Genomic DNA, 23,744 nt, shown 5'->3' on the forward strand with positions numbered 1-23,744 from the left:
TGTGTGTGTGTGTGTGAGAGAGAGAGAGAGAGAGAGAGAGAGATGGTTGTAGAGAGGGAATAGTTCTTTTCTGGAACCTTGGTCGGCAGCAGCAACGCGCGGGTGTAATACTAGTTGGTGAGTAATTAATGTATTTTTTCTTGTGATTAAGTATTAATTTATTAATTTCTTTATGTATACGTGTATCTTGATACGGGTTGGAACTGTAATGGCTCTCAACTTCTGTCTAGCGCTAATTAGACCGCCACTGCTGAAGATGACACCAGAGTTGGTTAACCTTCTGCAAGGCGTCTTGCAAATTGCTGACACCGCTGATTGGCAAGTTCATGAACCCAAAGCTGGCAGTGACCCTAACTAAACTCAGAACTGCGTGTATCGAGTTGCTCTGCACGGCAATGGCATGGGCAGATCATGCCGAACTGCGTGCCAAAATAATAGCCATGTTCTTTAAATCGTTAACTTGTCGGACTCCTGAGATTGTGGCCGTTGCCAAAGAGGGGTTGCGTCAGGCAAGCTTATTTTTTTCTTTTCAATTGGCTTATTCATGCACAAGAAGCTTAGGTATGCTGTGTTTTTCATCTCCTCGGATTAGGTATTGTATGCATATATAAGGCCACACACGCGCAATGCGCACATGCACACACGTATGCACGCACAATCATTCGCGCATGCACCCATGTACGCACTCACATATAATCATTCAGGAGTTCAATACATCGTGATTCAGCCCTGCACATGCACGATCAAAGGACTTGCTGCAGAGTAGCTTGAGGCCAATCTTGGTTAACCTTGCTCATACAAGGAGCCTTACCATGCCTTTGCTACAAGGGCTTGCCCGGTTGCTGGAGCTCTTATCCAATTGGTTCAATGCTACTCTGGGTTTGTTGTAAGCTTATGGAACATCTAAGGAAGTGGCTAGAGCCTGAAAAGCTTGCCCAGTCGCAGAGATTGTGGAAAGCTGGAGAGGAGCCCAAAATAGCTGCTGGTATGTGGTTTTAGCTATGATGTTCTGATCCAATTCAAAAGTTAGTTGTTGCTTCTCTTTATAGGTTTTAATTGAGGTGTTCTCCTTTTTGTGTTCTAGTTTTTTACATTGGAGATTGTGAAGCTTAGATTTCAAGTTTTGTGTTTGTCCCTTGTCAACGTCTTAAGGTCTCTTTTGTTCGCCTCAAAAGTTTGAGATTACGCTACTAGCTTAGAACCAATGATTTCAAGTTTTCGAGTTTTTGGTATGTCCTTGTTGTAAGAGTTTGAGATTGATTAATCAAGGATGAGTCTTTTGTTTATTTTGTTGGCTGGCAAAGCATGGGGAGGCCGTCCAAAGGAAAGCTTCAAATGCAGAGGATAGGGTAACATTTTTGCCAAGGTCCCAACAGACCAGAAAGCCCAAATCTGACCTATTGCAGGAGAAGCATTTAGTGCTCAAGTGTTACTGATATTCGACCAAAAACCCAAAAGATTTGCCAAAAATGTGCAAATGGAATTGTGCTTTGAGTTATCTGGAGTGCATGATTAAGCCGTCTTGAGAGTGGGGCCAAAACCATAGAAAATGAGGAACTCTCTGCACTACGTAGGAACATCTCACACAACAAGACAAGATAATAGTGTGTTTAGCCAAGTATTTTCCAACCAGTAAAACCCCTCTCAGACATCTTCATAGAGATAACCTCTATTTTAGAGGTTGCAAAGTTTTAAAAGATCGGATATCTATAGACCACAGAGGGGGGAGCTAGAGAAAGAAAGTGGGTGAATACTTTGGCGGGAGCATGTCTTGCATCAGGGAGGTACACAGTAGGCAACCTAGATTCTGACAACACTTGTGTTATGACAGCCATCATCGAGCTATTTCATCTTCTCCCAGCGGCAGCAGGGAAGTTTCTGGATGAGCTGGTCACTTTGACAATGCAGTTAGAAGCTGCTTTACCTTCGGGCCAGATCCACAGTGAACTCAATAGTCCTTACCGCCTACCTTTGACGAAGTTCCTAAATCGCTACGCAGCAGATGCTGTGGATTACTTTCTGGCTCGATTGACACAGCCGGGGTACTTCAGGAGGTCTGTAATGGTAACTTATAATGTGGGTCCCGCACCATGGGCGGCTGTCCATTTGGATGTGGTCCTACCTGACCTTTTGTGTGTTTCTACTATTGCAGATTTTTGGATATAATAAGATCTGATGCGGGTTAGGTGCTTCGGGAGGAGCTGGCAAAATCTCCAGATAAAATCATTGCTAAAATATTCACTCAGGACACTCTGGCAGCTCAGGAGGATGCCAATGCCGTAGGAATGCCGAACCCGCCAGATGCTGGCGTGGGCCTAACGGGAGCAGAGAGCTCGGTTACTGTCCAGGCTGGCGGTCCTAGCACTGCTACAGAGACTCCAGAGCTCCAGTTTCAGGGAATAGCATTGATCTCGGTGTTGGTAAATTTGATGCCCGATTGGTTGTACAACAATCGGCCTGTATTTGACGCTCTGCTTCGGGTTTGGCACTCTCCTGCACGGCAGGCTCGACTACAAAATGAGCAGAACTTGACACTAAATCAGGTAGGAAATGTCAGTAGGAGGAGATTCATAAGATAAAGGTGGTTGTACTGAGATTTGACGGGGAAATTAGGTACCTTAATAGTGGTTATGACTTTTTGGGCAGGTCAAAGAGAGCAAACGTCTGGTCAAGTGTTTTTTAAACTACTTGAGGCGTGCTGTCTACGACTGTCGTGTTGTAGCTTTTGGTGCTTCTTCAAATAACTCTAGTATGTTAGGCGTGTTGCATCTTCTTTAGCCGATTTTCAGCGCATTTGTTGCATTAGGGAGGGTGTTAGAGGTTCTTCACCTTCCAAATGCTTATCACTTCCTACTTAGGCTCACTCACCATATGCACAGGCCCTTTGTTGTGGGATTGGCCTCCTGTACAACTACCAGCGAGGGAATCTTAGTGCATCTCAGGGGTTGCTGGTTTTCCCCACGTGAAACCACTCTTAAGAATTTTCCCCTGCTCCACGACCGACCCAGCATGCTTACCTGTATATAAGGGTGGGCATGGCTCTCCTCCAGTGTGTGTGTTGTTGAATGCTTTGTACAGAGTTGCCTACTGGATATAGAGCTTGCCAAGACCTTCTACATTGTCCTATCTCTTGCGTTTCTGCTCCATCACCTTGTTCTCATTCTTCTTCCGCTGCCCATTCTGACAAACATTGCAAGAGCTGGACCATCTGTGTGTCTAAGGACTCACTTATGGGTTCAGGAGGCATGATGGTTAAAGCACACAAGGTTATGTATGACCAAGAGCTGAGGCTGAGTAGTAAGCTATTCAGGAGTTCACGTGGGAACTAGTGGTTATATTACTCTCTGAAGTGGCTTAATACATGTGAGTCACCTCAGCTTTGTGAAGGGCGACTACTCACTGTGCGTGGTTGGGAGGAGTAATCCCAATAGAGGCCTCGACATCTTTCTGTGTGCACTGCAGTTTTGGGGGTTCAGGCTGCTAACTATTGAGATAAGGAGGGTTCACCTGAGTGTTCTTAGGGGTCGAGCTTGGACCGTACAAGCACACCAGATGAACATAGGTGCCTCTATAGATGATGATGCATCCAATAGGTCGTGTAGCCAAAACCCTCTAGGTTATGAGGCTCAAGTTTTACCACTAGACCAACATGTGCTGGGGACAGAATTCATTCACCAGATTTGTCAAACAAATAGGCAAACGCTTGACTTAAGGACATGATTATGATCAATTATTCTTTTGTTGTCCATTCACACCAGGTTAGTGCAGAATATGAAGAACCCCTGAGAATAGAGCTCTTGCAACTAGCAACTTTCCTGCTAAAGCACATGTCAAATGAATTGGTTCATCACCGTAAGGAGCTGATCAAGTTTGGATGGAATCATTTGAAGCGTGAGGAAAGTGCGAGCAAGCAGTGGGCCTTTGTCAATGTGCGCCATTTTCTTGAAGCTTACCAGGCCCCAGAAAAAATCATACTTCAGGTTAAAATTGTCTGTCCTTTTTGCTTTTATTGGGAGTATACTTATGTCTCACACACGCACGCACACGTTCTCTCTTTCGCGCGCACTCTCTCTCTCTCTCTCTCTCTAGGCTAAATTTGAGGGTTTGTACATGTTTCAGGTATTTGTTGCCCTCTTACGTACTTGTCAACCCGAAAACAGAGTCCTTGTACGACAGGCCCTTGATGTCCTTATGCCAGCTCTTCCCAAGAGGTTACCACTGGGAGACTATAAAATACCTATCTGGATACGCTACACAAAGAAGATTCTTTTGGAGGAGGGACACTCGGTGCCCAACTCCATTCACATTTTCCAGCTGCTGGTCCGGCATTCAGATCTACTATTTTACAGCTGCCGTGCCCAGTTTGTCCCACAAATGGTTAACGCTCTTAGCCGGCTGGGTCTTCCATCTAATACTGCCCCGGAGAACAGACGACTGGCCATTGAGCTTGCTGGTCTAGTAGTGGCCTGGGAGAAGCGAAGGCAAGCAGAAGCCAAGTTGGCAGCTGAAGCCGAAGGACACTGCTAGATTGGAGATACCAGCATGTCTAGTGCAACCCCGAGTGAGAATGTAGCTGGAGTAGTGGGATCCAAGCGGAGTAGTGAGACAGCTGGGCTGCCTGGCATGGGTGATGACGTGAGCAAGCGCGTGAAAACGGAGAGTGGGTTGCCATCTTTGTCGGCCATGTCCCCGGGAATTGGTGCGAGTGCTGGTATGATACCAAACATTGGTACTCCTGGCTCCATGGGGCAACCCGATGAGGAATTCAAGCCGAATGCTGCCATGGAGGAAATGATCATCAACTTCCTCATAAGAGTAAGTATCTAGTTTGTGTGTCGTTATATGCCCAGAGTGGTTTATTGGAGGAGGGCGAGAAGCTTCTAGAAGCATTTTCTTAACACTGTTTTGCATGGCGGGTGGCCTTGGTAACAGAGCCCAAGGACAGAGAGATGGCTGCTATGTACAAACAGGCTTTGGATCTTCTTACTCAAGCCTTAGAAGTGTGGCCCACAGCAAATGTCAAGTTCAATTATCTTGAGAAACTCCTATGCAGCGTTCAGCCTTCTGGTCAAAATAAGGATCCTTCAACAGCTGTCGCGCAGGGGTTGGATGTGATGAACAAAATCATGGAAAAGCAGCCACACCTATTTGTTCGTAACAACGTACAGCACATTATTCAAGTAAGAGCTTTTGTAAGGTGTTTTGCATATCTGCTGTTCAAGGTTGTTTGCATATTTTCTGTTCAAGGTCTAATCTCTCTCTCTCTCTCTCTCTCTCTCTCTCCCCCTCGTTGTGTATAGTATTGCAACAGAGCCGTTAGTGGTAGAGCTCCATCCTTATCCTCTCATACTCATGATTATATTGTATATATCCAGCTACACACCTCCCTGATGCTCTCAGCCACCACGGCTAGTTGTTTAGGATTTTCATTTTGTACAAGAGGATACGCCATCATTGTAGATTGATTTTTCTCATAAGCTGATTTTGGCCTTCCATTGACGTCAATAGAGTCTCTCTCTCTCTCTCTCTCTCTCTCTCTTTTGGTGAAAGCAGCAGGTCTATAGTACTGGAAATCATACAGTCCCTAGGTAGTGCATAAGATGCCTGCTACCAGGGTGGTAAGGACTGGGTATACTGAAGAAGCACAACCAAATAGGTGGGGATCATGGAGGCCTGTAGGATGAATGGAGTAGGAACCACTCCGGGGGCCTATAGTGCCAGTGGATCTGATCACCGTAGAAGGTGAAGAAAATGGTAGAAGCACCCCACAAACGGCGGAAAGCCAGCCGCCGCTCTAGAGCCGCAGTGGATGATCCAACAGAGCTCTCCCACTGACTGCGCAAGGAGTGGATAGTGTTCAGCCAAATGCCAGTCAAAACCTGCTCTATCTCCAAGGTCTGAGAACTGAGAATATGAAGGCAACGTGCTGTCTAGAGAATGTCCTCAACGTAAGTCTAAGGCAAGCTCTGAGGATAAAGGAGAACAGAAGGGCAAGAAACCTAAGCCTTCTGCTGGATTAGTGCCTGACGTGGTTGGCGAGCAGCCAAATGGAGATGCTACGGAGTTATGTAGAGCATGGGGAAAAGTTAGAGATCAAATTGCTTTGGTTTTCTTTGATCCAGGAGCCCGTGCGAATTTTATATTTCCAGAGTTAGCATCGAAGTTGGGAATCCGTGCTCAGGAATTTGCAGATCCCCGCACTCCTCGGGCTCCTGGATATGTCGGCCTGTCACAGCAAACTACAAGAAAACCAAACAAATCCCAATAAGTATGCGAGACTCTTCTGAAAGTTACAATACACAAGAGTAGTTAGGTAATGAGGCACTTACAAACTCCTCTCGGAGCGTGTCGTAACCGCCGCTGCCAAGATGCGAGGAACCTACGCTTTCGTTCCTCCTCTCCGCCGCTCTTCGTTGTTTCGCGAACTTGTCCGGGTCCTCCGTTGCCAGGACATGGACTTTCTCCTGACGCTTCCCATGTTTTTTTCCAGTCTCCAACTGTTAAGTGGCGGCGCAATGGTGTCCTTGCAAGGCAACCACCACGTAATTCATGGCCCTCCGGGAGGTATCGAACATGCCCCTCATACACTGTCTTCTTTAGGGCCTGCGAATATCTTGCGTCGAGTCTGGGGCCACAAATGGGACATGCATGCATTATATCCTGATACTGTCAGTCCAGAGCACTCTCCATACCCTGGCCAATCGTGCATTGTCCACATTAATATGCCTTGTATCATTGATGCTCGTTGACCTGTTGGTTTGGACATGTCTGTAACATGAATACCCGTCCATAACGTTTGTAGCTTATCAATCAGAGGAGCTAAGTACACATCCATGTTCTTCACCTTGTGCTTGCCAGGAACTATCAATGATAAGAGAAAGTGGCCCCTTTTTATTGCAAGCCAAGGCGGAAGATTATAATTCACAAGGCACACCGGCCATGTGCTCCACGATGTGCTGCGAACGCCAAACGGATTTACTCCATCCATTGCCATTCCTAGACGCAGATTGCGTGGCTCATTTTTGAAGCTAGCGTACGTCTCTTCAATGTGTCTCCACGATGGCGAGTCCGCCGGTACTCTGAAGACATTGTCCGTAGACCTGTTCTTCTGATGCCATGTCATTAGTTCTGCAATAGCTTTGCACCTGTACATGTATGTGATACGTGGAATAATCGGAAAGTGCCTGAGGACCTTGACTGGCACAATCGATCCTTGGGCATCCTCCCGATACCTGTTGGAACCACATTTTGGACACATTGAAAGGTCCTCATACTTGCCTCGAAATAAGACGCAGTCTTTAGGACAAGCATGGATTTTTTTGTAGTCCAATCCTAAAGAGGTCAGCACGTCCTTCGCATCTTGACGGGTTGGAGGCAGTTCGTTCTCGTCGGGCAATATTTGGTCTTTTAAGAGGCTGCAATACGTTAAAAAAATGTATATATTAATGCCATGAATACGCGTGTATTATACAAAAAAGATTGAAAACATTGGAAACACTCACTTGAGCAATGCGTCGACACTATTGTCCGACCAACCGAAGAGGGATTGTAAGTTGAGCAATGCCAATGATGCACGAAGCACTGAAATCTTAGCTCTGTTGGGGTAAAGGCGTTATGCCCACCCTTATAGTGTGTACAAGCCCATAAGTTATAGTACATAGTACACTTAGTACTTTTAATGTACTAAGTGCACTATGTGTACTAGTGCAATATACATGTGTGATAGGGGAGTCACACACTCCTTCTTGATGAGTTGACTTATCCCCACAACTCTCTCTCTCTCTCTTGTTCTTCTCTGTGTATGTCTCCCACATGACCTAACCCTAATTCCTTCTCCTACACAACTGGTATCAGAGCTTTGGTCCCTCCCTCTTCTCCTTGATGGCTCCTGCTGATTTCTGTCCTTCTATTCTGGTCGTATTCAGCCCTGTCATGCTGGTCGCCTGCTGAATTTTTTTTTTCTGCCCAGCCATTGTGGGCTGCTCAGCTGCTGCCCAGCCAGCAGCGTGGGCTGCCCAGCTGCCCAGCAGCCAAGCGAGGGCTGCCCAGCAGCCAAGCGAGGGCTGCCCACTGGCGCTAGGCGACGTAGCACTACACAGCGAGTCGGCGGCAGCTTAGCGAAGGCGTTGAATTATTAGGGAAGTTGGTGGCGGGCGTCCATCGAATTCTAGCGCTGCTGGCGGAGACGGCGAAGGCAGCATAGCGAACCACAAGGCTTTGAGCGTGGAGCGAACACAGGCGCAGGGAAGAGTCAACGTGCAGCCAGACGTCCAATTCAGTCGGACACGTAAGCCACTAGGCGTATTAGCGAAGGCAGGTTTTTCGATCTGTATCTACCTCTCCCCCCTGCTCCAATGTGCGTCAGAGGATCGGCTGCTGTATCTCCCAAGCTCTTCTCAGTGGCTTGTGTCGCCTGCTTCCTCATTACAATTTTCTGCAACGAATCGAAGTTGTTCGACGTGGGAAGCTTTCTTCCCATTTCCATCAGGCTTTTGTGGAGAGGGCAGCCAGAGTTTGTGAGCGAAGAGCATGCCCGGCTGCACTTATTGAAGGCGGTGTTTCTTCCTTCCTCGTGGCAGCAGCAGAAGAGAGCAATAGGCAGCAATAGCTTTCAGCATCAGCATCAGCAAACCCCCCTTTCCTGCAAATCAGAGAAAAATCAGAAAATTACAAGGTATTTTCCTCAAATTTTTTTTGGGATTTGCAATTGAGCAAGTACAATCAACAATTGAGCAGATACAGGTGTCGAATTGCTCAATTTTTGAGCAAAATTGGCAAAATTGGGTGACATTGGTCACAATCAGGATCAATTTGCAGGAAATTGGTCACAATCAGGATCAATTTGCAGGAAATTGGATGTCGAAATTTGGGGCTTTTGATGTAATTGTGCAATTAAGCACTCATACATGCTGTATGATGTGAGAAATCGCACATTTGGGCAAAATTGCAGCAAATTGCAGTGCAAATCAAGGGGCTTTTGTGCCGATTTGGTTGATTTGCACGCAGGCAATCGCATTTGATGATGTGGATAATGTGTTGATGCCTTACAAGCACTCAATGTGCCTGTAAATCAAGGGGCTTTCATGTATTTGATGTATATGTGGCCAAGGGGAAGCATCGTGAACACTCTGGATGCCTTCATGTGCGTCAATGTACCATGTATGATCAGCAATTGATCTTAAATCAAGGGGCTTTTCAAGTTCTTATGCTTGTTGAGCTTGGCAAAGCAGCAGGCAAGACATTTATGCCTTGAATCCTCAAAAATCAGCTTGCAGTCAAGGGGCTTTTGCCCAATTTCTGTTCGGGACTGTTGTATGCAGTGTACAGGACTGTAAAAGTCTGATTTTCACTCATTTGGACAGCCAGGAGAGCATTTATTGCTATTGTACCTGTTGGTACAGATTTGGCACAGCTTTGTGCAAGTTTTGGCATGGCTGTACACTGTTTTGAGTGATCAAAAGGTTCAATTTCAGCTGCTGTACTTGTCGGTACAGGTTTGGTACATCATTGGAGAGCACTTAGTACTGCTGTACAGTACTTTGGAAGGGCAAAAGAGTACATTTAAGGTGCTGTCCAAAATCTGCAGCAACCAGATTTTGGTGATTTCATCACATAAAGTGGGAGAAAAGTTGCATTTGTGCTTCCGCAGTGGGAGATAAACTTTGGGAGAAAAACTGTGAGCACTTTGTGTGCTTTTGGTGCAGTGTTTACACATTTTGCAGGGAGTCAGGCATTGACAGGTTGCATATTGCTATGGCAACCACAGGTGAGAGCTCTTCATTGCTTCACATCAAGAAGCTTGAAGGCTCGCATAATTATGATATTTGGCAAACCCAGTGCTACAATGTGTTGCTCCAGAAAAAGCAGCACAAGCCTATCAAAGAAAGGGGTGTGATGCCCGCTTCTCTTACTGCTGAAGAGTGGGAAGATATGGATGAGCTGGCAAGATCTACTATCATGTTGTCTGTGTCAGACTCATTACTTTTCAGCATTCGTGAAGAGAAGACAGCTTGGGGAATGTGGCAGAGATTACAGGACTTGTATGCCCAACAAAGTGCCTCAAGCAAAGTGTATTGGTTGAAGAAACTCATAGGTCTTCAGATGAAGGAAGGGGCGTCTATGACAGCCCATCTAAATGAGTTTAATGGTATTGTCAGCCAGGTCATTAATCAAAAGTTGGCAATGGACGATGAGTTCAAAGCCACTTTTTTGTTATGCACTTTGCCAGAGAGTTGGGACACATTCAGGACAGCCACTAGCAATTCGAATGCTATGCTGTCATATGCAGATGTTGAGGGTGCTCTTCTTCAAGAAGAGATGAACAGGAAAAACAACTCTGTTGGAAAGTCCAATGCAATGAATGCACGTGGGAGATCCCAACAAAGGGGAAAAAGCCAAGAAAGGGGAAGGAGCAAGTCTCGCTCCAAAAAGGATTTGGAATGCCATTATTGTGGCAAGAAGGGACACATTAAAAAGCAATGCTACAAATGGAAAAATGATCAAAAAGAAAAGGGAAAAGGCAAAGACAAAGACAAGGATGAAGCCAAAGATGTAAAGCCGAAGGGCAAAAGTGGAGTCAAGATTGAAGAAATCAATGTGTCACATGCAGGTGGCAGTGAGGATGAGGTCCTCTTTACGTCTTCACTTGATGCCCATTCACTTCTTACAGGTGGTCCTGGTATGCACTCATGGATCATTGATTCAGGTGCCTCCTTTCATGTCACAGGTTGCAGAGACTTGTTTGTCAGGTATATTGCTGGCAATGAAGGAGTGGTTTATTTGGGTGATAACCATGCATGCAAGATTCTTGGCAGAGGTGATGTGAGGCTTGTATTTTCAGATGGCTCACAGCTTATGCTCCATGATGTCAGGCATGTGCCCGAGATCAAGAAGAATCTGCTTTCTACTGGACAGCTTGATGATGCTGATTATGTTACCACATTTGGTAGTGGAAAGTGAAAAATTAGTAAGGGCTCACTGGTTGTTGCCAGAGGCTCTAAGGTGGACACTCTTTACTTCATGCATGCAGGTGTTTGTCACCATGCTAATGTAAATGCAACCGAGCTGCCGGAAATTTCTCTGTGGCATAGCCGGTTGGGACACATGAGTGTCAAGGGAATGGAGCAATTGTCTCGTTTGGGTTACTTGCCTTCTCTAAAGTTTTCAAGTTTTCAGTTTTGTGAGCATTGTATATATGGTAGGCAACTACAGTGCCTCCACAAGAAAGCTCTTGGACAGAAAGATGCTCAATTAGAGCTTGTGCATACAGATGTATGTGAGATGCCTCAGCTTTCTTTGGGAGGGGCAAAATATTTTGTGTCTTTTATTGATGATGCCACACGCAAGGTGTGGGTTTATCCTCTTCGTTTGAAGAGTGATACATTCTCAGTGTTTCAGAAGTTTGTTGCTCTTGTTGAGAATCAAACTGGCAAAACATTGAAGGCTTTGCGTTCCGACAATGGTGGGGAGTATATGTCCAAACAGTTTCAGGACTTTTGTGATGCTAAAGGCGTCAAGAGGGAGCTCTCTACTCCTTATGATCCTCCACAAAACGGGACAGCAGAGAGGATGAACAGGACCATACAGGAGAAGGTCCGTTCTATGTTGTCACATGCTGCATTACCTCATGGTTTTTGGGCTGAAGCTGTTATGACAGCCGTTCACCTTATAAACAGGTCACCTAACACGAGGCTTGGTGGGAAAGTGCCAGAAGAAGTATGGACAGGGAAGCCTCCGTCATACAAGCACTTGAGAGTGTTTGGTTGCGTTGCGTACGTGCACATACGCAGGGAAATGCGCACCAAACTTGATCCTAAGTCTCACAAATGCATATTCCTAGGATATGGTGACAGAGGTGAAATGGGGTATAGACTTTGGGATCCCATAAATAGAAAGATTATACGCAGCAATGATGTCATTTTTGATGAAACATGCATGTATAAGGAGCCTGCAAGGCAACAGGAGCCTGGCAGAGTCATCTTTGATGATGATGGACATCATGGACAACAACAAAGGGCTGTAAATCAGCCATTACAGCAGGAAAACCAGCCCTTAAATGGTGCTGAAAATGGTCCAAATGGACAGCCAGAGATGGCAGAAGATATCCCTATGGATATACCACAGTTAGAGGATATACCGGGCATGATTTTTCAGCCTTATGGCATGGAACAAGAGCCACCAATGGGTGATATGCAGGCTGGACAGCAACCTGCAAATGATGGTCATTGGGTACAGAGGTCCACTAGACCCTCCAGAGCCCCTGACAGGTTTGTTCCAGGGGTTGACTACTTGATGCTCACTGACTGTGGGGAGCCCTCATGTTATAAAGAGGCTTTACAGAGGGCAGACAAAGCTCTATGGGAGCGTGCCATGAAGTCAGAGATGGATTCTCTCCATAAAAATGGAACTTGGAAGTTGGTGCATTTGCCTGCAGGCAAGAAGGTTTTGCCATGCAAGTGGGTTTACAGGCTCAAAGTTGCACCAGATGCAAAGCCAAGATACAAAGCCAGGTTAGTGGCTAAGGGCTTCAAGCAGGAATATGGTGTGGACTTTTGATGAGATCTTCTCTCCAGTGGTCAAAATGACCACACTTAGAGCTGTGTTGGCTTTGGTTGCGCATGATGATCTGGACTTGATTCAGATGGATGTGAAGACTGCTTTTCTTCACGGTGATCTCCATGAGGAGATATATATGCAGCAGCCAGAGGGTTATGCAGTGAGTGGAAAGGAGAAGCTTGTATGCAAGCTGAAAAAGAGTCTTTATGGGCTCAAACAGGCACCAAGGGAATGGTATCACAAATTTGATACATTCATGAAATCCCAGAAATTCAGGAGAAGTGACATAGATCACTGCTTATACACCAAGAAAGCTTTGGATGGCAGTCTCTTGATTCTCATTTTGTATGTTGATGATATGTTGATTGTCGGGAAATCTCGTAAAGAGATCGATGCCTTGAAGCAGAGGCTGCATCAAACCTTTGATATGAAGGATTTGGGTGATGCAAATCACATCTTGGGTATGCGGATACTTCGGGACAGAAATCAGCATGTGTTGTATTTGTCTCAGAAGGAATACATTGGCAAAGTCTTGCAGAGGTTCAATATGGACGGGGGGAAGAAGACTAGTACTCCTTTGCCTCTATATGTGAAACTCAGTGCTACGGACAGCCCACAGTCAGATAGAGACAGGGCTGATATGGCCAAGATTCCGTATGCTTCAGCTTGTGGCAGTCTCATGTATGCCATGGTTGCTACTAGGCCGGACATTGCATTTGCAGTGGGAGTGGTTTCTAGATACATGGCCAACCCTGGCAAGAAGCATTGGGAAGCAGTGAAAGGTGTCATGAGATACCTGAAGGGCACACAGGATTTGTGCATTTGTTTTGGCAAACAGGATGCATTAGTGCATGGTTACACGGATTCGGATTATGCCGGTCATCCAGATAACCGGAAGTCTACTACCGGTTATGTGTTTACATTCACAGGAGGTGCTGTGTCATGGATATCCAGGATGCAGAAGTGCACTGCCTTGTCTACTACAGAGGCCGAGTATATTGCAGCCACAGAGGCTTGCAAGGAGGCGTTATGGCTATCTCGGTTAGTGGTTGATTTGGGTTATACAGGGGATATTCCATTGTTGCATTGTGACAGTCAGAGTGCCATCCAGTTGGCAAAGAACCCTGTCTTTCATGCAAAGACGAAGCATGTGGATGTGAAGTATCACTTCATCAGAGAGGTGATAGAGAACAAGCAAATTCAGCTTGTTAAGATTCATACGGATGACAACCCGGCTGATCTGTTGACAAAGAGTTTGCCTCCGGAGCGGTTTGCTCATTGCAGACACTTGATGGGCATTGGATGAGGCCAGTTTCAGCCTTGATATGGCCTTGTATATTATCATGTACATGCTGATTTTTCTTTTCCTTTACTTAAGGGCACTTTGCCTTTAAGTGGGAGGTTGTTGGGGTAAAGGCGTTATGCCCACCCTTATAGTGTGTACAAGCCCATAAGTTATAGTACATAGTACACTTAGTACTTTTAATGTACTAAGTGCACTATGTGTACTGGTGCAATATACATGTGTGATAGGGGAGTCACACACTCCTTCTTGATGAGTTGACTTATCCCCACAACTCTCTCTCTCTCTCTTGTTCTTCTCTGTGTATGTCTCCCACATGACCTAACCCTAATTCCTTCTCCTACACAAGCTCCAGTGAACAGAGGTAATCGTGCGAGTTTCCGCATGCGCTCCTCCTCGCTAGATTGGACAGGTTCCGTCCTCTGTTCATGTACAGTTGTTTCCGGTATGTCATTGCTCTCGTAAAAGGCTTCTAGCATCTCTTCCATGGCATGCTCCTCTACCACCTCATCCGATATTGTAGTCCGTCTCTGATCCTCAATGGTCTCACGCGATCTCCTCCTCACTTGTGGCCGAATATCGGAGTCTGCATGGCCCCCTAGCGTTGGTTCATGTCCACCAGTATGCATTGCCGCGACGAATCGAATCACAAGTTCTGAATGTGTTCTTCAGGAAATCTACCCGACCTTCGGACGTGGTCTTCGCAAATTCTCCTCTTTCTAAAAATCTGATATTTGCACATTCTACAGGGACAAGGCATCCTGTCCGGTAGGTGCATCGATGGGTCCATCCTGAATTACATAAGTTACATAAGATACGTAGAAACGGAGTACATGTAGAGAGATGTACACGTAAGATACCTAGATTATGTAAAATACGTAAATTGTGAGTACGTGCTTGAAATTACATAAAGAGAGGTGTACATGTGCGTGTGTGTGTGCTCTTACATGCGTACATGCATGTACATGTGTGCATGCGTCTACACATGCATGACTCTATTCCCAGATGGGAAAACACCCAAACTTCTTGTCACAACAAGCATGGCGAAAGTCATCAGGACAGCCAAAAAAGAGGTATTTTGATTCACTAGCAAAAACGTGGACAAAAGCCTCACTAAACCTTCCATGTTTAGGAGCTAGCTTGAAAACCAAGTACTTAGTAGCTTAGGAGTGGAGAAGATAGACCTAGACGCAAACGAGAAGAAGGTGGTCATAAAAGGGAAAGTGGATGCAAGGAAGGTCTTTGATGCAGTGAAGAACAAATGTGGAAAGAGAACAATATTGGTTTATCCCAAGCTTCTGAGGGAGGAGGAGGAAAAGCAAGGAAAGGAAAGTGTAAAAGAGAAACAGGTATGTTAAATCATTAGCCTCAATGTTGTACTGCACATAAACACACACATACTCAACAGTGAAGACACATTTTGGGTGTTTCCCTTGTGATAAATGGTTTGTTTCCTTGGTTTTTTCTCAATGTCAATTAGCTTTGATAGGGGAGGCACCACCGGCATGCATTGACGACGACGAATCGAATCGCAGATTCTGAATGTGTTCTTCAGGAAATCTACCCGACCTTCGAATGCGTATGTCTATGCGAGTATGTGTATGCGTATGTGTGCGCGTATGCGCATGCATATGTGAATGTGCGAGATTGGACAGCACCTACTTTGTTTTTACCCTAAACCCCAAAAAAACTTTGTAACATCCCGTTCTACTTACGCATAATGCGAATTTTCAGCTTTTTAAAGACACGCATAGGCATATACATTCGCATAGAGTACACATGCGTCTAGGTGTATGTGCATGTGTGCGTTCATGTGTTCTTGTAATCAACCACACAAGTATTAAAACAAACCAGACAAGGTGGTTCAACAGTGCTCTTCCCGAAATCCCGACTCGGAGTGCTTTCTAGATGCTCAGTAGTGCTAAAACCAATGGTACCTCTCCGAAAGAGAGGGCACTACTAAGACACCAGCTCACCCCAAGACACCGGCGAGGCTATCACAATAGCAAAGCAGTTGGAGATAATGAATCCTGTCCTGCCTTGGCTTATTTTAACATATGTGTGTGTATATGGGTGTGTGTATGTACATATGTACATGTGAATGTGCGAGATTGGAAAAAATCGGACAACACCTACTATGTGAATGTGCATGACCTATATGTGTAGAATACGTAAAATACGTAAATCTATGAACTAGACATACGCATTAACATACACGCATAGGCATATACATTCGCGTAGAGCATGCGCATACGCATGCTCTATGCGAATGCGTATGTCTATGCCTATGTGAATGCGTATGTCTATGCGTGTGTCTATGCGCATGACCTATATGTGTAGAATACGTAAAATACGTAAATCTATGAACTAGACATACGCATTCACATACACGAATAGGCATATACATTCGCATAGAGCATATGTATGCGCATGCTCTATGCGAATGCGTATGTCTATGCGTGCATGTCTATGCGTATGTCTATGCCTATGTGAATGTGTATGTCTATGCCTATGTGAATGCGTATATCTATGCGTGTGCCTATGCGCATGACCTATATGTGTAGAATACGTAAAATCTATGAACTAGACATACGCATTCACATACACTAATAGGCATATACATTCGCATAGAGCATGTGTATGCGCATGCTCTATGCGAATGTGTATGTCTATGCATGCATGTCTATGCGTATGTCTGTCTATGTGAATGCGTATGTCTATGCCTATGTGAATGCGTATATCTATGCGTGTGCCTATGTGCATGACCTATATGTGTAGAATACGTAAAATACGTAAATCTATGAACTAGACAACACACACACTCTTTCTCTTGAATATTAAAACTGAGGGTTTAGGCTTACCTTGTGTGTTTGGTGGACTTGCGAGAAATAGAGCGGTTATGCGAGTGTACGTGTGTATGAAAGCAAAAACGATAGTACTAAAACAAGTAAAAAAATACATTAGTGTTGATTTAAATATGTATATATGTCTCTCTCCCTTTCCTCTCTCTTGTACTCTATTCTCTCTCCCTTCCCTCTCTCTCTCTCTCTTTGTCTCTCTCTCACTCTCTCTTCCTCGCTCTATTTTCTCTCCCCCAATCTCTCTCTCTCTCTCTTTTTCTCTCTCTACATGCACATGTACATATACGGACGTACATGTCCATGTGTATCCACATATGTACATGTATATGTACACATATATGTGTATGCATATATGTACATGTGTATATACACGTACATGTGCATATGCGGATGCGTATATGCACATGTACATGTGCATATGCGGATGTACATGTGCATATGCACATATCGTTCTACCTCTTCTCTCTCTCCTTCTTTTCCATCTTCTATTCTCTCTCTCTCTCTCCCTCCCTCTTCCTCACTCTATTACATGTACACATATACATATGCATCCGCAAATGTGCATGGCACATGTGCATGTACATGTGTATATGCATCCGCATTTGCACATGTATATGTACATGCGTACATGTACATGTGCGTATGCATCCATATACATGTACATACACATGTAAATGTGCATGTATGGATGTACATGTACATGCACATATATATATACGGATGTACATGTACATGTGCATATGTATCCACATATGCACATGTATATGTACATATACATATGTACATGTGTATATGCACATGTATATGTGCATAGGCGGATGCATATATGCACATGTACATGTCCACACATGTGCATATGCGGATGCATATATGCACATGTATATGTGCATATGCGGATGTATATGTGCATATGCATCCGCATATGCACATATCGTTCTACCCCTATCTCTCTCTCTCCCTCTTTTCCTCGCTCTATTCTCTCTCCCCCCTCTTCGTTCTCTCCCTTCCCTCTCTCTCTCTAACTCTCCCTCTTCCTCGCTCCATTTTCTCCCCCCAATCTCTCTCTCTCTCTCTCTCTTCCTCTCCCCCCCTCTCCCTCAATACACATGTGCCCTTCCCTCTCTCTCTCTCTCTAACTCTCCCTCTTCCTCGCTCCATTTTCTCCCCCCAATCTCTCTCTCTCTCTCTCTTCCTCTCCCTCCCTCTCCCTCAATACACATGTTCTTGTGTTTTTGTGTGTGTGTGTGTGCAGCACAACAAAGAGAGAGAGATGTGTGTGCATGAGAGAGAGAGAGGGAGAAATGCATGAGAGAGAGAGAGAGGGTTCCCTCCCCCTCTCTTCCTCTCCCTCCCTCTCCCTCAATACACATGTTGTGTGTTTGTGTGTGTGTGTGTAGCACAAGAGAGAGAGAGAGGTGTGTACATGAGAGAGAGAGAGGGAGAAATGCATGAGAGAGAGAGAGAGGGTTACCTGGTTTTCTTGCTCTCAGATCTGCAATTGCAGATCTGGGAGCGTTCGCGGCTCTTACCGTTTTTTAAGCGACGGTATGTTCGTCGGTATACGCGTCGGAATCAACGTCGGTACATGCGCCGGTAATTAAATTAATGGTATAACCGTCGGGATTTACGTCGATATACCCGTCGATATCAGTGTCGGTATATACGCTGGTATAAGCGTCGGTATATGCGCCGGTATAGGCCACGGTAAACGAAAATTTGATTTTTCAACAATCCAACAATTCCCTCCGGTTGACCGACGCCCATACCGACGACGGGGCCTTGGCGTCGGTATACAGCCGTCGGTATGCCCTAAACCTCTTGTAGTGCTTGCCATTATCCTTTGTGTACCTACTCGCTCGTTGGATCTAAAGTTTTAGTGAACAAAAAGCAAAAAATGAAAAATAAAACAATAAGTCCAAGAAAACAAGAGTGACAATATTGGTGATTTGTTATTATTGATTGATAAGTAGACGCACCTACAAGGCTCATGATATGGCAATGTCCCCAATATTTTTGTATATGTTATGGGCATTAGAAGTGAAAATCATGGAGATATTTTCCTTAAAAATGAAAAAAATATTCCCAAAACAATGCTCGTTACAGATATAACTTGGATCCACATTTTGAATGACTTCCCCTCCCCCCCACCTTGAATGAATCTAGGTGGTTTATGTACATGTGCATGGAATAAAATGTTATATATCTATGCACGACCTTGTAATGCGGTCTTATCCATGCAACACACCATTATGCATGGGTAATAGTATGTTGTGCAAGAAAATGGGTCTTTAATAATATGCTCAAGGCCTTTGAGCTAAGGATTATCTATCTAAATCAAAGAATGAGTTTCAAGAACTAAACCTTTAAAAAATTCAACCCACTCTTTGATGGTTTGGGTTAGTGTAGAGGTTGAGACTTCATTTGACGTTGATGCTTCCAAGGTTGTGGCCATTGATATTGGAGCCAAGACATTGGTTGATGTAGGGGCTTTGTTCATTATTGGTGACTCACTAACATTTGGTATTAACTTTGGCTCTTTTGTTGTGCGGCATGCTATTGATGTTGATGAAGGCTCTTTGTTGGTGGATTTTTGTTATAGAAATGTGAATTAATAATGATCTAATGTTTGTTTGATGTTTATTGGCAGATGAGTAGATGGAAAATAACAATTAAATATTATATTGAATTTATTTCTCACACAAAGAAATAAGTATTTAAAATTATATATATAGTTATCTCGTTATAAATAGAATCAATTAAAATAGAAAAGTAAGCTTTTAAAGCTGGACATGCTTTTTATCTCTATATTTTAAGTGATTTTTGGAGGAAAAAGTAGGAGCGCGCGCATAACTGGAAAACGGGACAAGAAAGTGATTTTATTGATTCTCACTCATCTCACATCGGAATTCAGTATTTGATGAGTTGTTATTAAGGTTTTGGCATGTTTTGAACGCAACGGTGATGTCAAAACTGCCAAAATCGACACCTAGGAGTTCCTACAATAATCAGATGTATTCCCAAGCGTAAGAGTAACATAGTATTTGTTTCTTTTTGTACAAAATATAATATGAAACTCTCTATGTAAAGAACTATAATTTCATAATGGAGGATAGAAAACCATGGCTTCTGTCATGGGGGAGGTTGGGCCCTATGGTGAGTCTTTCTTTGTTAAGTTTCTTTATTTTGTTATATATATATATATATATATATATATATATATATATATATATAAGTTGTGTGATTTGATTATGTTTAATAAATAATACATTGAAGAGGTTATCTTTAATTAAAGAATAACTTCTTTTACAGATTTTGTTTTTGAGTTTCTACTACAGTGGTATCAGAGCAACGCGTTCGATCTATGGTCATCGATTTATTCTCTCTAAGGGAGTTCTTCTATTTTTTTTTATAAGAAGACATGCTTTTGTTCTAATATAAAAAGCTAAACTCTATTTTTCTTTTGTTTTTGTATAAGAAGACATGCTTTTGTTCTATCATGAAAAGCTAAACTCTATTTGTGTGTAGAGATAGTTTTAGAGGAAAAGCATAAATTTTTTTGTTACACTTCCAAGTCATCATCATCATCTTCAAGGAAAAAAAAAAGGTATCGATATAGAGAAATTCTTGGACTACCAGGTATGTGTTTATTCAATTCATGTTGCACTAAAGATTTTCTCTTGATTAAAAGAAGCATGTGAAAAAAAAGGAATAAACTTACCTATGTTAGTATTTATGCATGATGGTATACAAATTAATACTAAAAAAAAGTTAATCTTTCTTTTTGTGTAGAGACACTTTAAGAGAAAATGCATGTCTCTTTTAGAGCCATGCTTTCTCCTCTATTCAAAGTTAACTTTGATGATTATATTTTTACTTCCATGTCATCATCCTCTTCATCAAGGAAGGTATAAGAGGTATCACTCTAAAAACAAAGTTTCTAGCATGACGAGGTATGTTTTATTCAATTTATGCTTGTTACAAGGTTTTTCTCTTGATATATAAAGCATATCACAATTAAAATTTACATATTTGCTTATGTTAGCGCACATTCATGATGTATACATGATTACATACAAATTTGTTCTTTATAGGTATGGAACTTTTAAACTTATCTACAAAATTAATGACAATGCATAATGATTGGAATCACCTCCTTATTGGCATATACATCATTCTTTTTAACAAGTTTAGTATGTCCATTTAGAGATAATCTCTTTTTGATCATAATGTCACAAAACGACCCGTGTTGATTAACAATATCATAGATATTTGGTCAAGGACAAAAATCATTAAATTGAAGAAGCCCAATGGGTTCAAGAATCTTTTTTGAATGCCAAATACCCATCACTCATATCTACTTATAAACATCAAACATCTTAAATGGTACACAGAAGCACCGATTGGGACAGTGTACGGATTTTTATTAACTAATACACAGAAGCATCGATTGAGACAGTGTACAGATTTTTGTTAATTGGTACACAGAAGCGCCGATTAAGACAGTGTACGGATTTTTTTATATTAACTCAATACACAGAAGCGCCGATTGAGGCGGTGTATGGATTTTTTATAAACTCCCCTATGAAAATATTTATGGTGTAGAAGCGTCGATTGAGGCAACACCCAAGTAACTATTTTATGGTGTAGAATCGCCGATTGAGGCAACACCCATGATAAATATGTTACTGTTTTATAGTGCAGAAGCGTCGATTGAGGCAACACCCATGATAAACATGTACAGAAGCGTCGATTGAGGCAGTACAATTGAGGACAACTACTTGTTAACTCGGGGAAATGTTCTGGAAATGTGAATTAATAATGATCTAATGTTTGTTTAATGTTTATTGACAGATAAGTAGATGGAAAATAAGAATTAAATATTTTTTGAATTTATTTGTCAACAAAAAAATAAGTATTTAAAATTATATATATAGTTATCTTGTTATAAATAGAATCAATTAAAATAGAAAAGTAAGCTTAAAGCTTGACATGGTTTTTATCTCTATATTTTAAGTGGGGTTTGGATGAAAAAGCAGGAGTGCGTGCATAACTGAAAAATGGGACAAGAAAGTGATTTTATTGATTCTCACTCATCCGACATCGTAATTCAGTGTTTGGTGAGTCGTTATTAAGATTTTGGCATGTTTCAGACGTAATAGTGATGTCAAAACTCCCATAATCGACACCCAGTAGTTCCCACAATAATCAGATCTATTCCCAAGAGTAAGAGTAACATAGTGTTTGTTTCTTTTTGTACAAAATATAATATGAAACTCTCTATGTAAAGAAACTATAATTCCATAATGGAGGATGGAAAACCATGGCTTCTGTCATGGGGGAGGTTGGGCCCTATGGTGAGTCTTTCTTTATTAAATTTCTTTATATATATATATATATATTAAGTTGTATGATTTGATTATGTTTAATAAATAATACATTAAAGAGTTTATCTTTCATTAAAGAATCACTTCTTTGAAAGATTTTCTTTTCGAGTTTCTACTACAGTTGTATCATAGCAACGAGTTCGATCTACGATCATCGATTTATTCTCTTTATAAGGATACAAGGGAGTTCTTCATATTTTTTCTTTTGTTTTTGGATAAGAAGACATGCTTTTGTTCTAACATGAAAAGCTAAACTCTATTTTTCTTTTGTTTTTATATAAGAAGACATGCTTTTGTTCTAACATGAAAAAGCTAAACTCTATTTTTGTGTAGAGATAGTTTTAGAGAAAAAGCATAAATTTTTGTTACACTTCCTAGTCATCATCATCATCTTCAAGGGAAAAAATAAAGGTATCGATATTGAAAAATTCATGGACTACCAGGTATGTATTTATTCAATTCATGTAGCACTAAAGATTTTCTCTTGATTGAAAGAAGCATGTGAAAAAAAAAAGTATAAACTTGCTTATGTTAGCATTTATGCATGATTGTATATAAATTAATACTAAAAAAAAAGTTAATCTTTCTTTTTGTGTAGAGATACTTTAAGAGAAAATGCAGGTCTCTTTTACAACCATGTTTTCTCCTCTGTTCAAAGTTAACTTTGATGATTATATTTTTACTTCCATATCATCATCCTCTTCATCAAGGAAGGTATAAGAAGTACCACTCTAAAAACAAAGGTTCTAGCATGACAAGGTATGTTTTATTCAATTTATGCTTGTTATAAGGTTTTTCTCTTGATATATAAAGCATATCACAATTAAAATTTACATATTGGCTTATGTTAGTACACATTCATGATGTATATATGATTACATACAAATTTATTCTTTATAGGCATGGAACTTTTAAACTTATCTACAAAATTAATGACAATGCATAATGATTGGAATCACCTCCTTATTGGCATATACATCATTCTTTTTAACAAGTTTAGTATGTCCATTTAGGGATAATCTCTTTTCGATCATGTCACAACGACCCGTGTTGATCAACACGACCCGTGTTGATCAACAATATCATAGTTATTTGGACAAGGACAAAAATCATTAAAGTGAAGAAGCCCAATGGGTTCAAGAATCACTTTTGAATGCTAAATACCCATCACTCATATCTACTTATAAACATCAAATATCTTAGATGGTACACAGAAGAGCTGATTGAGACAGTATACAGATTTTTGTTAACTAATACACAGAAGCGCCGATTGAGGTAGTGTACATAATTTTGCTAACTGGTACACAGAAGCACCGATTGAGGCAGTGTACAGATTTTGGTTAACTCATACACAGAAGCGCCGATTGAGGCGGTGTATGGATTTTTTATGAACTCCCCCATGAAAATATTTATGGTGTAGAAGCGTCGATTGCCAAGTAACTATTTTATGGTGTAGAACCTAATGTTTGCTTGATGTTTATTAGTAGATGAGTAGATGGAAAATAAGAATTAAATATTATATTGAATTTATTTGTCAACAAAAAATAAGTATTTAAAATTATATATATAGTTATCTTGTTATAAATAGAATCAATTAAAGTAGTAAAGTAAGCTTTTAAAGTTGGACATGCTTTTTATCTC

General features: G+C 42.1%; 3 protein-coding genes across 3 annotated transcripts; 2 read left to right on the forward strand and 1 right to left on the reverse strand.

The window, feature by feature from the left end:
* The first annotated feature begins 236 nt into the window (after positions 1-236).
* Positions 237-2,287, forward strand: LOC147608222 (uncharacterized). The gene is made up of 3 exons (XM_086789244.1): positions 237-985; positions 1,832-2,054; positions 2,153-2,287. The coding sequence occupies exons 1-3, from the start codon at positions 868-870 to the stop codon at positions 2,184-2,186; spliced, it is 375 nt and encodes a 124-aa protein (XP_086645370.1). The 5' UTR covers positions 237-867; the 3' UTR covers positions 2,187-2,287.
* Positions 2,286-21,514, forward strand: LOC147608223 (uncharacterized). Its single transcript, XM_086789242.1, has 5 exons — positions 2,286-2,543; positions 3,759-3,980; positions 4,120-4,815; positions 4,933-5,180; positions 20,029-21,514. The coding sequence occupies exons 1-3, from the start codon at positions 2,286-2,288 to the stop codon at positions 4,525-4,527; spliced, it is 888 nt and encodes a 295-aa protein (XP_086645368.1). The 3' UTR covers positions 4,528-4,815; positions 4,933-5,180; positions 20,029-21,514.
* On the reverse strand, positions 6,451-7,590 carry LOC147608224 (uncharacterized). Its single transcript, XM_086789243.1, has one exon. The coding sequence runs from the start codon at positions 7,256-7,258 to the stop codon at positions 6,581-6,583; it is 678 nt and encodes a 225-aa protein (XP_086645369.1). The 5' UTR covers positions 7,259-7,590; the 3' UTR covers positions 6,451-6,580.
* Positions 21,515-23,744: the final 2,230 nt, after the last annotated feature.

This window comes from Cibotium barometz, chromosome 53, assembly GCF_041138505.1.
Source record: "Cibotium barometz isolate CiBa-2024 chromosome 53, ASM4113850v1, whole genome shotgun sequence".
Taxonomy (NCBI): domain Eukaryota; kingdom Viridiplantae; phylum Streptophyta; class Polypodiopsida; order Cyatheales; family Cibotiaceae; genus Cibotium; species Cibotium barometz.

Bases quoted from the DNA above. Each gene is read 5' to 3' on its own strand.
- LOC147608222 (XM_086789244.1), top strand. From the start codon at position 868: ATGCTACTCTGGGTTTGTTGTAAGCTTATGGAACATCTAAGGAAGTGG. The intron at 986-1,831 runs GTATGTGGTTTT...GTGTTATGACAG, and splicing joins GGAGCCCAAAATAGCTGCTG to CCATCATCGAGCTATTTCAT. The intron at 2,055-2,152 runs GTCTGTAATGGT...CTACTATTGCAG, and splicing joins CAGCCGGGGTACTTCAGGAG to ATTTTTGGATATAATAAGAT.
- LOC147608223 (XM_086789242.1), top strand. From the start codon at position 2,286: ATGCCGAACCCGCCAGATGCTGGCGTGGGCCTAACGGGAGCAGAGAGC. The intron at 2,544-3,758 runs GTAGGAAATGTC...CATTCACACCAG, and splicing joins AGAACTTGACACTAAATCAG to GTTAGTGCAGAATATGAAGA. The intron at 3,981-4,119 runs GTTAAAATTGTC...TACATGTTTCAG, and splicing joins CAGAAAAAATCATACTTCAG to GTATTTGTTGCCCTCTTACG.
- LOC147608224 (XM_086789243.1), bottom strand. From the start codon at position 7,258: ATGTGTCCAAAATGTGGTTCCAACAGGTATCGGGAGGATGCCCAAGGA.